Source organism: Catharus ustulatus, chromosome 1 (genome assembly GCF_009819885.2).
Source record: "Catharus ustulatus isolate bCatUst1 chromosome 1, bCatUst1.pri.v2, whole genome shotgun sequence".
NCBI lineage: Eukaryota > Metazoa > Chordata > Aves > Passeriformes > Turdidae > Catharus > Catharus ustulatus.
Window position 1 is genome coordinate 160270816 of NC_046221.1, and position 18516 is coordinate 160289331.

Consider the following 18516-nt stretch of genomic DNA (forward strand, 5'->3'; position numbering starts at 1 on the left):
GGCAGAAGAGCTGCTATTTGACTCTGAGAGGTCACAGGAACTGGTGAAACTCTATTACCCCCCTGCAGCTTTATCCTCATTTTAACTCAGATCTTCTCACCTGTTTTCTTGCAGTGTCTATTTGGGCTTCCTGTGTCAAGCAGTGAATCTCACACATTTTTTAGAAGTGGGTAAGGGTGGGGAAAGGATTCTGAGAAGTAGGAAATTCATCAAATGTATATTTATCTTTCCTCCTCATTGTATGAAATATGTTGGGGGTTTGAGTATTTGCCACTAAGTGCTCACATAAATGTTAAAGTGGGGCTGAACCTCCCTCTAAGTCAGGGGTGGGAAATCCACTGAGTCACAGTATTGGTTCCTCAAGTTTGTCACCAAGTACCAGAAACCTACTGGAACAGATCAGGATTTAAATATATTTTTGCATTAAAATCCCCTTAACAAATGTTAGGTATACTGATTTAGAAATACATTTTCTACTAAGACACTACTATGAATCAATTCTTCAAAATTATTTAAGATTCTGTAACAGGAACATACTTTCTCTTAAGCATAAAAACTTCTAAAATTCCATGTTAACTTAGAGAATTCTTAGAAACCTATAAAGAACAGAAACAACAGGTATTACCTCATATACCCATCCTTCAATTAACCTGTCATTTTCAATAGCAAAAATTAAATGCTTTTATCGAAACAGCTACAGAAAAACAGCTATTAAGTTTCTCCTTTCTGTAAAGCAATGATTAATATTTAATTGCCTATTTTCCCTTTTCAAAGCTGCTCCCTCACAATTAACACATACACAGGTAATTCCAATTCTCACCAATGACATTATACTTCATCACAAAGCTAAGTGTAAATTCTGACAAGCAGCCTGGCTTTGAAATAACTGCACAGATGTGGCTGTTGCACAGAAGTTTCTCTTTAGAAAGTGCTCTAGGAAGGCAGCACAGCTCCAGTCTGGGGCAGGCAGCAGCTCTGCAGCAGCACTGAGTGGAAAAGCTGCCTGCACATCTGCCAGCTCCAGAAATCAACTCAGCTCCTGGTTTGGATGAGCCTTACCTGACACAGAGACTGTGTGAGACCTCACTCCTTGCTTCTCATTGTTGGCCAGCCTGGAAAACAGAAGTTGGAAGCGCTGAATGCTGTACATTCTTCACAAACACTGGGAATTCATCCCAACAGGCACCTACTGTAATTAGCAGGGCTGAGCCACCTCCCCAGCCACAGGATGAGCAGGGGGAGAGAAGTCAGACAGGAATCTACCACTTCATCCCCTCTGGGGGAGCCTGATGGGTTTTAATCAGCACAACGATTCACAGAGACCTGGGAGTTTGAAGGAATACAAAACCTAAACTGTGCACACTTTTAAGATGTGTGTAACCTGGCAGTGCTTACATTTTCTGTGTGATCTGTGAGAAATGAATTGATTTCCTGTCTGTAAAAAGACTTACCCTGTAGTATTTTGAATTAATTTACATGTCAAACATAGAAAACCAATCACATTTAAATGTAGTTATAAATAAGTGCTTACTATGTTATACATTCATCATGTACAAATGTATTGCCCATTATATATAAATATTATGTATGTATTATGTATTGTTCATTATGTATAAATGTATTGCTCATCACATACAGATGTTCATTATGCTATGTATGCATTATGTATATGTTATGTTACATACAAACATTCATAAGGATCAGAAATTCTAACAAATTCTCATTTTTTCACCACTTACATATACAACCACAATTTAAATGGTCAAGAGAGCACTGCACACTTCATGCCTTCAGAAATCAGGAATTTCAGCTGGCAAAGGTAAATCCTCCCAGATGCAAGATGCTCTTGGCTGGCAGTTTTGTGTATTTGATAAAAGCTCTTCTGCCAGACTAGGAACACATGGGGTGTCCTTGTTAAACAGACTCTAGTGTAAAAATTTAGTTTTGGTAAACTGCCCCAAAAATGAGAAGATTTTCCTTCAATCTTTATTTTACCCCAGAAAACCTTACAAATAAAAAAGGTTAAAGTTTTATGCAATCAGAATGTTATTCTGTGTTTCTCATTTGTGTCTATTTAAGTAAAAAGAAATTTTAGAAATGTTCCTGCTTCATGAGTGCACACTAACTTTACTGATTTTACTGCTTCCAGCCTCAACTTTTCTTCCCTGAATTTTAACTTCTCTCTTTCTATGAGAAAGCTGCCTGGTAGTGAGGGCTGCAGCAGAACCTGCTGATTCTGAACTGCTCTGGATGTGGCCACTGAGAAGTCAGATTACAAACAAAAGGAAAAAAAAAAACAACAGAAAATGTCTTGCTTTAAAGATTGAAGGCCACAAGGAACTGCCCATGGAAAGGTGGGACAACCATGAAAACCTCCAGAGAGGATGGAGACCCAGCCACTGACACCAGGGGAGCAGAGAATCATCAGGAAGAATTAAAGGCTTGTCTGCATTAGAGACCACCATCTCCAACAACATAAGGAAAAGTCTAAATCAGAGCTAAATCAGAAATTTATTATTTACCTTAAAGTTTGGGAAGAAGAAAAATGCAGAGAGGTATCTTAGCACACTTTGTAAGAATTACTAGATGCAGATCACTTGTTTTTATTATTCATTTAATAAAATATCACCATAAAACCAACCAGGGGGAAAAATGCATCTCTCTTTGCCTGACATAAGACCAGTGTTTTCTGGCATCCACAATTATTATTGGAGGATAGTTTTTCCATATTTAAAACAATAAAGAGGTATTTACTATGCAATATTAATATTTAAATTAATAACTGGTATTCATTACTACACTGTCTAGATCTCAACTTCAAGTGGCCCCATTAAGGAACTTTTATTAAGAAAGGTGATGTGACAGATTTATGATAGCAGCAAAAAAGTGTGTTTTCTGTATTTCACAAAAGCCAGAAAGGGGACAATCAGGAAAAAGGAGACCACAGGCTGACTCACAGATTGAAACCACAATTCACAAACTGTTTAGCATCACTCCTATAATTAAATTTACTCATGGATTCAAAAGAAATAGTTGGAATCCCAGTCAAGTCTTTTCCAAAACATCCTGCTTTTGTTATTGTCAAATATGATGGATCCATTATGCACTTTTGTCCTCAGATTTTCTGTCTGGTATCTTTGTAGTTTAATACTACTGTGAGCTTTTTATGCCCTACCTGCTATTTGTCCTGGAATCCCAAAGCAACAATAAAAATTAGGCATGTGCAAGAAGTTCCAAAAGCATCATTATTTTTCAAAACTTTTTTTTTTTTTCAAATATGAAAGAAAAGAAAGCACAAAACTTACTTTGGTATTGATGGTAAAGCTCTTTCACCTTCTGTGTAAACAAGAAGAAAACAGGATTAAAGCTTTTGCAAGTTTTCAAATAACCTCTCTCAAAGTGAAATGTATACATGCCTGAAACAGTAATCATCACAATCTCTCAGGTGACTCAAAAGAATGTTCTATACATATATAAAGAGCAGCATATCAACAAACAACAACTCCTTCTACCACTCACACAGACCTTTAGGCAAACTCTCATCTGAGGAAACAATGTACACAGAATATAAAAGCTCTTTTTTATTCCTAACAAATAACTCCAATAAATCACTTGCAGAAGGTGTGACACTATCTCATCTCTCTGGTAAGAAATGCTTTTCTTTTATCTCCAAGATGTCCTAAGTGCTAACACATAAATAAAACAATTCAATCCAACTTGGATTTCCAAGTAAGTCAACTGAAATAAATCATTAAAGCACACATTATCATATTGATTTCACACTGGCTTGAGACTATACAATAATAATGTTTTGTGCCAGAGAGTAAATCTGCTTTTTGTACACAATATTCAAATCCTTGCCAGCCTTTCTTTGAAAATGGTAATGTGTATAAGAGCTTGGATGTACATATTCAAGGGTTTTTTTCCTATTGGATTTGATGAAACCCTTGGTATTCCTGTGGGGAAGTTACTAATCCTTTAGCAAAACACCTTTTCAGTAGCAGGGAAGGAGAGAAGATGAGAAATAAAGTGTGTTTCACTCCCTAAATCAATGGAGCTCTGATAAAGTGACCTGAGAGAATGGCCACACTTGCAGAAAATGGTGACATACACTGTTGAAAAAAATCATGTAAATTCTCATTTTTCTCCCACATTAAAATTTTTAGGAATTATAGGTGTCAACAACAGTCTCACCTCTGTGTTTTAAGGGACTGAGCAGAGAAATGCCCAGTACCCAAAAGCCACACTCAAAATTGCAAAATACACTTTTTGGGTTCATTTTTTCTGCTGTCTACAGGTAGAAAAGCATCATTTGGCTCAGCAACATCAGTCTGTTTTGATCTGTCTGATGGGGGGTGTTGAAAAGGAAGTTGCAGAAAAGAAGGGAAACCAGAAACTGCAATTTCAAAGCCCTGGAGCAGCTCAGCAAGGTGACAAGAGCAAGGACCTGGTACTAGAGGGCAGAATAAGGACAGTAAAATTATATAAGCAGGTGGGAGATAAAGGCACTGTGATATGTTAGGGTAAATGATATCTTTTGGGAAGGAAACAAAAAGGCAAGCATCCTCAGAGATAGTGTGGAGCAATAAATATGAGACCAATGGTGTGGAGGTGCAGCCTGGAGTAAAAGACTGGGGGACAGGTACCCAAAAAAGAGAATGTAATGGGCACCAGAGATTCAACCTGGATGAAACTGGGCAAAAGAACAGGCACAAGAGTCCTGTCCACTGCTATGCAGACCTCCCAGGGCTGTAAAGGACACTCCAAAGAACCTTAATTTACATGACACCTACAGCTGTCAGTTGTGAAACCATGCTGGGTTCTGGTTTACACCAATTTATGCTGCTACTGCTGGTTGTTCCAATGCTGCTCTTACACCTGGCAATGGATTTCAGGCTTAGATGGTGCTGATTAATCACACATGTTACTGGTGGAACACAGAGTCTTTCTCTGTGTTAAAAGAACTTCACTAAATTGCACAGTTAACCTTATCAATCTGTATTTTTAAATCAAGGTAATGGATGCACAATTAATAAGCAGCTATTCAAAATAATTCTCCTTGCTCTTTAATATGTAGCTCCATTGCATGTTAACTGCATACTATTCAAACTGCATTCTAAAGATGGAATTTTAATTTCCCCTAGGGCTCTTTTTTTGTAGAGTATATTTGGGGACTTCAGAAAGATCAGTGAATGATTTCATTAGACTTGATAGGGATGATTTCATAACACTTGCAGGGCCACAATGCTTCATATGTTCAAGGTACTGAGCTCAGATCAGATCTGACTATTTTTCCCTCCTCCAACCTCCTAAGAAAGTGAGAAAGACCACAGGTGGCAACTGCTGAAGTCAAATACTACCTATCAAAGAGGATCTAAAGAAGATAGAGAGAATCTGACTTCCACTGTGGTATTAAATTTCCTTAAAGAACAGAATCTCATTCTGTTCCCGCAAGACTCCATTCCATTTTTTGAACAGCTTCCTATCAATGCAAAGCAAGGGTCATAATAAAACATAATAAATCATAACAAAACAAAATCTTGATTCCATTGTAATAGCAAATCCTTTCTCAGCCCTTTGTGAGATAGGGAGAATATTAACAGAAGCAGTTTTACACAGTAAGTTGAGCAGTAGGATGATGTAGTCAATGAGTTCAAAGAAGAAAAGAAGCAAAGAAAAGATGAAGGAATTGAAGGGAAAGTGAAGAAAAGGTGAGAAGAACTGAAATAATCTGAAAAACTGTGAAGAGAAAAGATGGGGATAGACAGAAAAAAGCAGAGACTAGCCCAAGTTAAATGAATATTTCCTTCCAGATCCACTGGGAAATCAAACCGCAGTCATGGGTCCACTACACCCAAAATTGTTTCTTCTGATCATCCCCCTTTTCACTGTCCCCTGCTGAATTCCACAGGACATAACTGGCTTTGTGCTCATTTGCATCAGAGCAAGAGATCTGGATCCTCATCCTCTGGTCTGATGGGGCTGGGAGATGTGGACAAGGCAGGCTCAGCCCTGGGAAGAAGGAAGGAGCACCCAGAACTGCCCAAAAGCCACAGCCTGGTGCCTGCAGGGATTGGCTACAGGGACAACACTCCCCACTTGTGTGCTGGAGATCTGTGTCAAGTGTAGGGCTGTAAATGGACAGGGGAAGCTGGAAAAGCAAGTAGATGTTTAAAAAAAAAACCACAAAAAATATCCAGGCATCAAAAAACCCTCATATCAGTCATATCAGAAGTGAACAGGGGTTGCAATACTAGGGGGTTGGAACCAGATGATTTTTAAAGGTATCAGCAAGCCTGAACTATTCTGTGATTCTACTGTGACTCCATGCTTTCTGTACCACTGGATATAATTAAAGAAAAAAATAATAATCTGCATGGAACTCCTGATCTTGCGGACGCCTACGTGGATACAAACTGCTCACTTCAGGCACTGGTGCTCAAGCTGATGCTCATCCTTTTACAGTTTATATCCCAAATAAAATACCAATTATTCATTAGTACCCCTGCAGGTCTGAAGTCAAAATTTCTTACTAACAGCATCCCAGTTAAGGCATATGTTGTTTTTCACAAGTTGAAACCCACGACATTTTTGCCCAATTCTGAATTCTTTTAAAGAAATGGGATGTGCATGGCTGTACTGGGGGTTCCACTCTGAGCAGAGCTCCACACTGGACACAGCAGAACCCAAGCAGCTCCAGTGGTCCCAGCCAGGCTGGGGGTGCCAGGGGAATGTAAATTGTCCTCACTTGACTGAAATTATTGTGAAAGCAAAAATCAGTGAGGGGCCAAACTAAAGAGTTAACAGTATGCTAAGAACAGGAACACACACTACCATTCCATTAAAATGAAAATGATGCCCAGAGTAAATCTGGGTGAAAACAAAAAGCACCTAAGTGGAGAACTTCACAAACTATTTAGATCTGGTATTTTTGAACATTTCCTTGGGCAGCTTGTTCCAATGCCTAACTACCATTTTGGGCAATAAATTTTCCCAACACCCAATTTAAATCTCCTCTGGAGCAACCTGAGGCTGTTTGTTCATGTCCTTCCTGTCAGCTGGGAGGAGAGACTAACCCTTATCTGGCTATAACCTTCTTTCAAATGGTTGTAGAGAGTGAGAAATATCCCATAATAACCTAAAAGCAGATAATCAGTTCAACTTTTAATAATTTTTTTCATTTGTGGCTCTTGGCCACAAAGGTAAGTGTCATAATGGAAACAGAAACATTAAGTTTAACATTTCCACATTAGTCTAAAGGGACATGGCATGAAAGTATTTATGAAAAATAAAACAAACTGAATGCAAAAATGACAAATACTGTCCACATCTTAAAACATTACCAAGTGCTCTCCCCAAATTGAGAGGACCTGGATTGTGAATGGGTAGCACAACAGATATCACAAAACCAGGCTGTTAGTAATCAAGAAGGACAATTTATGAAGAGACTTGCAATAAATGTAAATTTACAACAAATGATGGGAAAGCTCAAAAGGGAGATAAAACACATCTGTGGGATCAAGAGCTGCTCCATGATTTGTTTCTGATGTGTCTCAAACAATCAAAGCTCATTGTGGGAGGGACCTAGGAATGCAGAACATGATGGGGACAGCTCTTGTATGAAATGTTTAATGAATACATTGGGCATTGCTATGAACTTCAGAAAAAGAAACTTCAGACAAAAGAAACCAGAATTTATTTTAACTAGAGGGGCTCTCTTCATGTATGCATAAAGGGGAGAGTTCCCAAAGTGCTACCTGATGTTCCTGTTCAATCACTGCTCATTTGCTCCTTGTTAAAATTCTGTGTTATAAGAACAGCACACTAATAAACACCCTGCATTAAATGCACTGATTTATCCTGCATTCACACCTACCAGAAACCTCAGTGCAGGGCACAGGAAAACCAGAGATACTGCCCCTCAGAGAGCTCAGTGAGCCTGGAAGATGTAACAGCTGATGCTAAGAAAATCAGGTCAGAGCAAGACAGGAATTAGGAAGAAAAACTGCAAACAGAACAGGTCAATTTTGATGGGTACCACCACCAGTGTGGAAGTGGCAAGAACTGGACAAAGTCCAAATCTGCCCCTAACGGAAAAGCAGAGACAGAGTCAGAGCTATCCATAACTCAGGGAAGAGGTCATGTGTAGACATGAAAAAGTTTTATAAGATCAACTGTGGCTACAACAGTTCAGGCTGAAAAACAGCTAATCCACTGGCATTAGAAGGAAAGTTCTGGGAGTGAATAATAAGGATTGTAGCAAACTCTAAACCATGATTTTTCAAAAAGAAGAGGCATCAAAGACCTCCACTCACAGGCAGACAGTAATCTAGTGACATGGAAATCGTGGGATTGTGATGCCTGTTATACTTTGAGAACAATAAACTACTATTATCTCTGATGCTAACTTATCCTTTGAGTGTCAGATTTTGGGACCAAAGGTTCATCATCACCAAGTTGTGCAGCAGGTTGGCTTGGAGAAGTGAGTTTCTGTCGAGGGAAGATTTCCATCTGTGTGGAGATAAGGCTGCACAACTCACACAGGCTCTAACAAAGCTGCTTGTTTTGGAGCTCAAGGTCACTGAGGGTCAGAAATAACAAAAAACACGCAAATTTAAGAATAATTTGAATAATTACCATGTGCTGTCAAAACACCTAACACCACATTTCTTTATTACTGAATGACCAAGTTTAAGTTTGGGGATTTTTTGAGCATGCACAGGTAGGATGTTATAGATGGACCTGGAAAAGACCTGAATTATGTTAACAACATCACCCCAGGGAAAACCTGTGGCTGAAAAAAGCAAGAATGTGGCTAAAAGAGACTCAATTTCACATTGGAAAGATGCTGGGATAGTTTGTGTACTTTCCTGTACTACAAACATGGAAGAAGGAAATAGTTTATTGTTTTAGAAAGCAGGAAAGTTGGATTAATTTCTGTGGGTAAAGATGATAATAACATGAAAGAAGAAAACTTCATTTTTAAGCAGCTTTGCTTACATGTTTTTTTAATAATTAAAGCTGTCTGAATCTGGAAAAGATTCTAATGAAATTTAATTATATTCTCTCTAAAATGAGGCGTACCTGCAACCTCATTTCACAGCTTGTAGCTTGTAAGATGGTACAAAAACAACTGATAGACACTATAAAATGTATCTCTGCTTTAGTTCTACTCTGAGAGAAACTCATGAGACCTCTCAGGGTTTTTATTTTTTAAATGGAGGTATTTAAGTATCTAGGAGAAAGGCAAAACCAGTCAGAACCTTATCCACATGCATCCTAACCAACCCCACTGAATTTCCACTTGTGTTTTGGGAATCATGTTAGAAGATAACACAACCTTGTTAGGAGTGCCTTTAATAATTACAATTCACTTCTGCTACTTAGGTTTGGAATTAGTGTGAAGCAGTGATTACTGACATCAGCCTTAATTACCAGCCACTAAGCAATTTTTGATGCAGTGACAATTTACTATCAGTGTTTCTCATGGCTGCTCCCTGAAAGAAAAGAGCCTCCAAGTGAGAGTTTTTCTGCTACCTTGTGTATTGTATCCAGATGCAAAATGAGCTGTGAGCAGCTCTGGGGATGGAGGTGTCCTTACCTTTCTGAGGTCTGATGATGAAGGACTGCGTGGCCCCGTTCACCAGCCGGCAGTAGCCGTCGATCAGGTCAGCCATGTTCTCTGCAATGGTTAAGGATGGTGCTGTCACTGTCAGAGGCTACAGAAAGGAAAAAAACAAGGCACCAACAAAGAGGAATTATTGTAGCTGCAAACACTGAGTGGAACAGCTGTGTCATTGCATCAGAACTTTACATACGCCTGCAAAGCGTAAACAGAAGAATGTGGGTGAGCAGGGAACCACCAGAGAGGTTCTTGCTTCAACTTTAAATTTCAAACAGGAGGTGCAGAAAGCACAGCTGGTAAAACCCTCCACCTAATTTAGTGTTAATTTGGGCTTATGAAGTGTAAACCCCTGTTGCATACAACTGTTATGACTTTCAGGGTTATAATTAAGACAATTCTGAAGAAGTTGCTTATTCCTTAAAGCTCTCACAGGTGCTATCTTTTTTCCCCACCCTCTGTAACAATTTATTCTTTGCCTAAAAACAGCCCTTCCCAATTTCAAAAAAGATGTTAAAAAAGTAAAATATCTACCAGTGGAAAAAGAGATGAGAGACATACAGACAAGCTATTAATTTCAATACCATTGATCTGCCACCCTCCCTCAGTTCTGATCTGCCACTGTCTTCTGGTGCACTGGACCAAGGAAAAGATTTAATTTCACTTCCAGCACTGCTCCCATGTAATTAATACAAGGGAACAAATTTTCCTTCTTTCAAATTTCCCCTTTACATGAAAGTGGAATTGCTCTGTTTTCTCTCTAGGATGCAGTACATGTGCACAGGCTGTTATTAAATTGCATGTAAGAGCCCCTGTTTTCATATTCAGTTTCTTCTATGAATATCAAAGTCTACAAGAACCAGTTGTAAAATGCAAAACATGTAATGAACTTCAAATCTATTTTACAACCAAACCCAGAACAAAAGTCCAGTATAGAGAATATCCACAATAAGAGTGTGCTACAGCCCACTCCTTGCTTGGAAAAACAAAGTAACAAGTTTATCAATACCATACCTCAGGTGCTCCTGCTATCTTGAGTTGCAACATCCCTTTCCTGTCCTTGTCTTCACTGTTTGAATACTGAATGGTTTGCACTTGATTGAAGTCTGCTAGATGGGTGGGCTGCAGAAAGACAACACCAAAAAATAAGGGGGAAAAATCGAAATTACAGCAAAATAGCCTGCTTTTATCCCTGGTGCTGCAAAAGCACAGGGAGACTTTGATCCCAACCTACACGTGCAGAAATCTGTTTCTTTCTGGAGTTTCATCACTACTCTCAACACACAAATATCCAGTCTGGAAAAGGGACCCAGCTGCACTGTGCCCACAGAGGTCACTGTTGAGCAGTGCCAGGCACACACTGAAGTGGGAACAACCTCTTGGATGTCAAAGAGAAAACTCAACAGCTAAAAACCACAGGGAACCAGCACTGACACATTCCCAACATCCCTCCAGACTGCTGGAAAAGGTATGTCCTTAGCTGTGTTCCTGATTTCCCCATCCTTTCACTGCTTCTGAATTCATTTCAGCAGAAAGCTGGACATGGGCTCAGCTTAAGCTGTGATTGTAAAGTTCCCAAACATTTTGCTGAAGGATGTCTGGACAGAGCTCCCTTGCACCGTGGGGGTGCACAGGAAATACTGAAATACAGATGGAGTCAAGTGAAAAGGCTGTGAAGGGTATAAAGAAAGTAAATAAAGCAGTGCCTGCACAGATGTGCTCACCAACTGGTTAAACAAGCTCTGCATTTACACATTCCTGAGAAAGAGAACAACTCAGAATAATTCACATGTTTAATTGATAAAATGTCCCCACCAATGCTTCAAATTCTGCAAGTGAGCACTTGGGTAGAAAAGCCAACAAATTCAGTGATAAAGGATAAAGGTGACACTGTCTCTGTACCTCACACCAGTGCCTTTTCTCTGATCCCAAATCACAAATCAGTATCTAAGAGCTGTACATGCTGAGAGCTCCCAGCTCTGTGTTTAACCCAGAGATCAGACTGGTCACTCTCCTTTCTGTGACATCCAGTTCACAACAGGTCAGGGCTGCTAACACAGTGAGACTGAGGAAAAAAAACCACAAAACAGAAGTAGACTTACATTTGCACCCTTGTCTGTCAGGTAACTGATTCCTTCTTCTGGGCCAATTGCCAGTTCCACTGAAATAATCCAGCTTGACTTGGGAATCAAATGAAAAAGACAGGGCAAAATTTCAGTAAGTCTTGCTATGGAACACTATCATACAATGTGATAATTACAGGTTTTATTAATTAATATCTAGAAGCTTTTCAACTCTTCAAACAAAATTATATTAAAATCAAGCAATTCTGTAAGTGGCAAAACCCCTCATGACTCGTTTCCTGGGGATCTCTGCTACTCAAACTGCATTTCCATGTGTTTTATCTTAGGTCTGCATGAGAACTATGGATTTCCTGTATTTCCTCTTCTCATGAACATTGATATTCAAGTTCTAATTTCTGCTGGAGTCTCCATTTTCACAAGCCTTCCAGACTTGGAGCCCTTCCTCAAAATTTGTTTGAAATAGGTAGAGATTAACAGGTATTAGATGAAAATTTACTAACAGAAGTTGAGAAGTTTCATTTCCTTGTGGAAACAGCTGAAAAAGACTTGACTTTCACAAACAAAGCACCTATAAAAATATTTCATTTTACATATAATTCTTACCCAGCTAATGAATGATGGTTTTTTTTTAAGCAGTCAATGGAGAAAGTTCTAAATAAAATCAATAAATACAATTTGTTGCTAATGAAATCCAATTGTCTCTACAATAAAACAGGACATAAGCAAAAAATTATTGCAGAACCAAGCAAAAACAATTGGACTTAAAACTCCAGAATGTTTTCTGGTGACTGCCACATTCCTCTACTTACACCAAGAGCACACTTGAAGCATTCCTTGTCAAATCTGTACACTGGAGAGAGGATCTCAAAGAACTTCAAAATACTTTCTTCTCTATTGAGGTTGGCAAATTGTCGAAATGTTTGTTGGATTAATTTCCGTAGTGTTTTGGCCTGTGTATTAAAACATTTGGAGAACAATTATTTTAAATCTAATAGCTGAGGGACATTTAAAGAATTTTGGTCACTTAGAAGCAGTAACAGTGTCTTTATCAATGAAATGCAGACAATTCTCAAGGAATAAAATAGTTTCAAAATGTAAGCAGTAGTTCTGCCTTTTAACTTCTGCTTAGGATAAACATTATTCCTGCTACATTATAGAGAGGATATCTAACTAACAACATTTAGAGTAAATTATAATAAATGACCACATATTAAGGAATATTTGTTCTAAGTTCCTCATTTCTCTCAACTTCTGAACTGTGTCCCAATACAAAAAAAAACCCCAAAAAACCAAAAAACAATTTATACCTTCATATTCCTATAACTTTTTAAACCTAAATCACCATTCTCCTTCTTACCTGGCAATAACAAGCCAGCTGTAGCTGTATCTTAAATCTCTGCACACAATAACTTAGACTATCTGTAATAAAGTGGATTCTTTCAGTCTGATAATAATGAAAAAAACCATCAATATAAAAAGACTAAATTTAAGTAGTAGACTGAATGTAAAAATTAAACCACACATTTGAATTAAACTATGCTAATTATGTTGTCTAACACTTTATTAACTGTTTTCAGGGTACAAATAACCACTTAGACCAGCACAAAGGATAGCTAAACTTGTACTTTAAAAAAATGAATTATCTGCCTGTACACAACGCATAATCTCTGAAAGGCAGCCACTTGTAAGAAAATAAAAACAGGGCCTGAGAAGCAGAATCTCTAAGATGACCCCAATCTGAACAAGCCATCAAGAATTGTGAATAAAAACATCTGTCTGAAGTGATTGAATGGCCTTCAAAAACCCATTTCTAATACATCTTCCAACTAACAACGACAGAAAGCAAAACCATGCTTATCTTCACAACATGTCAAGGCTAAGACAGGAATTACCACAGTTCCTCCATGCAAACATATCTGAATGTCCCATTTGAACAGCAGTAAAACTCTTTATTCTCCCACACTGCCTGTTAACAGCCCCAGGCACTACACAAATACCAACTTCCTCTTGCTGTTAGCACTTCCAGCCAGATTAGACACTCATTTTTAGAAAGCCTTCACAGAATGTTCAGAAGTCAAAATAGCCAGAAATGTTTATGTGGAGAGTTTAGGAGTTACTCCAGTAGCTGTAATCAAAGAGTGTTGCACACTCACAAAATGATCAGTTTTGCAATGATGCATATATAGGTGGGGGGGAAAAACCCCACTCAGCACATGCTATATTGTCAAATTAACAAATAAATCCTTTGGTTTTGGTAACTTTGGTGTAATTTCAAATTATTTTGTCAATTTAGCAGAACCAACTATCAGGTGGATAATTAAAAGGCTGCAGAGCTGGACAGGGTAAGAAAGCCTTTGTGAAACTTCCTTTGAGCAGCCAGAGCTGTCTCAGGCTTTGTTAAGACTCAGACACTCTGCACTGGAACTCCCTGCTATCTTTATTTTTATTGAGAAAACCAACTTCAAGGCAAGTGCAAACCTCAGCCTTAGCTTATCACTGGCAAATACCATGAGCAAGACATAATAAAATAAAAAAAATTGCCCAGCTCGAGGTGTCCCAAGCATTTCAGCCATTCAGTTGATGAAAGATACTTTATTGTGCCCATGGTTGGTTTTCCTGACCAATTCCAGCATCACATGTACTGCCAGGAATACTGGCACATGTTACCTGGCTCTTTTCAGTCCACTAAGAAGAATTGGTCACTTCAAATTTTAAGATAATGAGCGAGGTGTAAAGGTAGAAAGCCCATTAGAGGCACAGGATGCTTTGGGTTGGAAGGGACTTTAAAGCCCATCTTGTTCCACTTCCCTGCCATGGGCAGGGACTCCTTCCCCTATCCCAGGCTGCTCCAAGCCCATCCAACCTGGCCTTGGACACTGCCAGGGATGGGGGCAGCCACAGTTTCTCTGGGACCCTGTGCCAGGGCCTCACCACCCCACTGAAGAATTTCCTCCCAATATCCCATCCAGCCCCACCCTCTGTCAGTGTGAAGCCATTCCCTGGGTCCTCACTCCATCCCTTGTCCAAAGTCCCTTCCTGGCTCTATTTCAGCCTCTTCAGGCATTGGAAGGAGCTCTCAGCTCTCCTCAGAGCCTTGTCTTCTCCAAGCAGAGCAGTCCCCAAAACCACATCTCTTCCATAAGAGAAGCATCTATCAGAAATAACTGTAAATAGCAACTTCAAGTGAAATGCACTGAAAACTTGCTCTTACAAGCATTTCTAAGAACCACTGCTCCCCCTCTGTGTTTGTTCAAAGAGAAATAATTAATTTTATATTTCACAGCAATTGGGGACCTTCCCTTGCCTGCCAGTTCAAATTCCCTGGTTTTCACCAAGTGGAAGAGCAATTTAAGGATTTGGACTGATTCTGTACTGCTTTGAATAGGGATTTCATTTTCATTAAAAAGCAGACACACTTCTCCTTCCCTTGTTTTTCTTCCTCATATGTCCAAAATTTTCTTTCATGTCTTTACAAGGTTCCACTCAGCTTCACCTTCTGGCAACTCTTGCTACTTCTTTCTACTATTCTCCCCACTTCAGGATTTCCAAAGTGCAGTTTTCTTGGTCAGTCAGTTTTCTGGCTCCATAATATTATTTTTGAGACAGTTATTAATACTTTTACGTCTGGAGCCTTTTACCACAATTTTTCCCGTTAGCAGAAAATACAGTTTCAGATAATTGCTTAAATTAAAATGCAGAGGGGATTACTTAAATCCACTTGACTTCATTAGCTTCTGATTTTCAAAAGTCTTTTCAAACAAAACCTTGTCATGACAGACCTTTTGTGTTTACCCATTTAAATCATAATGCAGATTCTTTCCAAATTCAAGTTGAATTCTATTCTTTCTATAAAGCTCCACTGCTTACCAAAACCAGCTCCAAAATAGCAATTTATGATTTCTACTTTCATGTATGAATTATAAGAGACATTTTACCAGGACATTCATATTGAGATGGCTATAAATGTAAAATACTTGGTGACCATTCTTAATCCCCCTTTTCAACACATGTTGAGAAAAATTTGCATTTTTTACTCTGAGAACATATGGACTTCAATGGGAGCGAGATGCAAGTAACGTTTATAGTCTTAGCTAGGATTAACATAAGCAGAAATTACTGGAAATCTGCCTTGAATAAATTGGATACAGTCTTGAGCAAGGAAGGCAGCAAGTTTATCAAGTTTCCAGTAAAATATTCTTTTTTCTTACATGTTCCCTTCCTCTTTCTCTAGAAGTCTCATTTTTCTTTTAGGGAAGGAAAAAAAAAGTTGATACAAGAGGCTCCAAGGACTTGTTTTGCACTTTTACCCCCAAGGTTTGAGAGGCAGAGCTGTGCCCCTCTCACAGCAGCTCAGCAAGGCTGTGTGAATCATTTTATCCTTGTCCTGCCAGCTGCATGACTGGGATTTAGATCCCACCAATCTGATAAGACAGCTTGGATGTTTTTCACAAAGCAAAACCGCACAGCAATTCCCTTAGGACTGTACAGTGAAAACTATAATGCAATTTTCAGATTTCTGGAACTTTTTTCTTTACAGCAATACAGGATTGACTGGGACTGTAATTACCTTCACTGAATCTAATAAACTCTTCGGGAAAAACCTTCTCAAACCAACATCTTTCCTGAAAGAAAAAATACATGCAGCAGCATTAATATCAAAAGCATTGTGCAGTATCATATTTCTCTTTTCAGGGTGGTGCTTTGGGTCTGTTTTTTGTTTTTTAACTAGCACATACAATTCCTAAAACATTTCCCCAACAAGGTCTCAGAGAAAATCTCAGAGTAACAAACAGACTACCATTAATATTCTAACTAGAGCCATTCTACATCAAATATGGCATGGCAGCATCTTCTAGTTTAAACCCCAAAGAATATTACATTTAACCAGGTACCTGTGTGGAAAGTCCATTATTTGAAATGGTGGCTTGGGCACAGAGGAGTTTTGAGAATAAAAACTGTTATTTGTACATGTTTTAATAATTTCAAGAATATAGAAAAAATATTCTAAGAGCACGTAGTCAGGTGAGAAGGAAACAACATGAAAGTGGAAAACCCTGATAAACCCTTATTAGAATGGAGCAGAAGATATAATAAAGAATTACAGAATGGTTTGGGTTTGAAGAGACCTTAATGACCATCCAGCTGCAATGGGCAGGGACATATTCCACTACACCACGCTGCTCAGAGTCCCAATTTGGCCTAAGGAATCCAGGAATCCATAAAGGAATACACATGGTATCACCCCACTGAGCATGCTGAGTGCAATTCCACTACTGCTTCATCCTTTGAAGCACTATAATTAAGGAGTTGTTTAAATTTTTACTTCTATTTTTCTGTCATACTGAGCAAATTGCAATTATCAACTTTTTCTTGCAAGGAACCTCAATTTTTGCAACTGTAAACCAGGTGACTGTGAGCTCAGATTTTGCAAACTGATTTTATCAAGCTCCCATTCACACTTATAAATTGGGTTGAAAACCAGAGCCAGTAAATATTTCTGTGCTCTGATGTGCTGCATGCAGCTTATGTCTGAGTGTGTCTGTGCCACTACAACTGAACATCAGCTTCAAAAAAAGGTGTTTGAGAAGTTGCCAATGATATTAGTGCAGAAGACACCACTGTACAACCAAGTGCAAAAAACTCGCACATAAAAATGGAAAAGCTGAGAGAAAAATATACACAGGAAAAGGATTTATAGCTCAAAGGTGTTATTGACTTTTTTCCTTTAAATTTAGGACATTACCATCTTTCAAATGTTCTTATCTGCTTCTGGAACAAGTATGAAAGTGAGCTTTCCATGACTGCATGCTTCGAACACACACAGAAATGCATCTGGAATCCTTACACTTGGCAAAGCAAGGAAAAGCTGTTAGCAAGTGGAGATATTCAGGATTTATTTACTGCTACCTAACAGCACAAGAACAAAGCCAACAGTAAAGTCAACATTAAAAGCTCACTCAGAAGAATAAACCAGAGCATTTTTAAAGCTCTCTGAAGATGAGTAGCACACAATTTCATACTAAAAACATCCTCAACCAGGAGGAGCAGAATGTTCATGTGCAGCACTGGCATCTGTGCAATGACAGTAAGCTGCAGGATTATAAAACTTCATAAATGTTAATTCCTTCCATGCATTTCTTCTCAAATGCAAATGATACTTGGTTTATCATCCCACACAGTGAAATGAATCTAACACACTATTAGCACCTAAATAATATGCAAAGACATCTTGACAGGGATGTATTAGTTTAACATTAAGCATTTGAGAGAGAATTGGTGCTTCTGAAATGAAGCACCTTCCATCACCTTGGTATCCCTCATCTTTACAGCACACAGCTGCCACAGCCTCATTTGATTCATTACTAGGACAAGCTGTGGAGCAGCCTTTTGTGTGCACCAAACTGAGAAGAAATTCTTATGCAGAGTACAACACACCACAACTCTCACCAAAACTTGTTAATAAAGCATTTTATGTGTTTAGCTGAGATGGCAAATTTATTTATTGTAGGAGAATATAACAAAAGAACCACCCAGATTTAATGCCCATGCCAGCAACACCTTATGGATACCTATAAATAAGAGAATAAGCACTGGAAATTGCAACATACAGTTTTATACACACAACTCTACAAACTCCTTCCCAGCTGTGCTGTGTGGGAGTGGAATGGCCAACAAGGGAGACACCAACTCAGGGCTCTGGATGAAGGACTCAGACATCTGGTTTCTGATTGCCAACAAGAGATAACCAGCCCTGAGAGCCTGGCTCCTACAGTTCCACTACAGCTTTGTACTTAACCTCATCTAGCCCAG

General features: G+C 38.8%; 1 protein-coding gene across 12 annotated transcripts in view; it reads right to left on the reverse strand.

Annotated features, from left to right (window-relative positions):
- The window catches only part of PTK2 (protein tyrosine kinase 2), a 187712-nt gene that overhangs the window by 52856 nt on the left and 116340 nt on the right, over positions 1 to 18516 (reverse strand). For all 12 annotated transcript variants that reach the window (XM_033072195.1, XM_033072147.2, XM_033072137.1 and 9 more), the window contains 7 exons: positions 16274 to 16328; positions 12516 to 12656; positions 11725 to 11802; positions 10637 to 10744; positions 9602 to 9719; positions 3306 to 3336; positions 1060 to 1112 (listed from right to left, as the gene is read on the reverse strand). In XM_033072195.1, coding sequence (XP_032928086.1) covers positions 1060 to 1112; positions 3306 to 3336; positions 9602 to 9719; positions 10637 to 10744; positions 11725 to 11802; positions 12516 to 12656; positions 16274 to 16328 — 584 coding nt within the window. The remainder of the gene's footprint in view (positions 1 to 1059; positions 1113 to 3305; positions 3337 to 9601; positions 9720 to 10636; positions 10745 to 11724; positions 11803 to 12515; positions 12657 to 16273; positions 16329 to 18516) is intronic.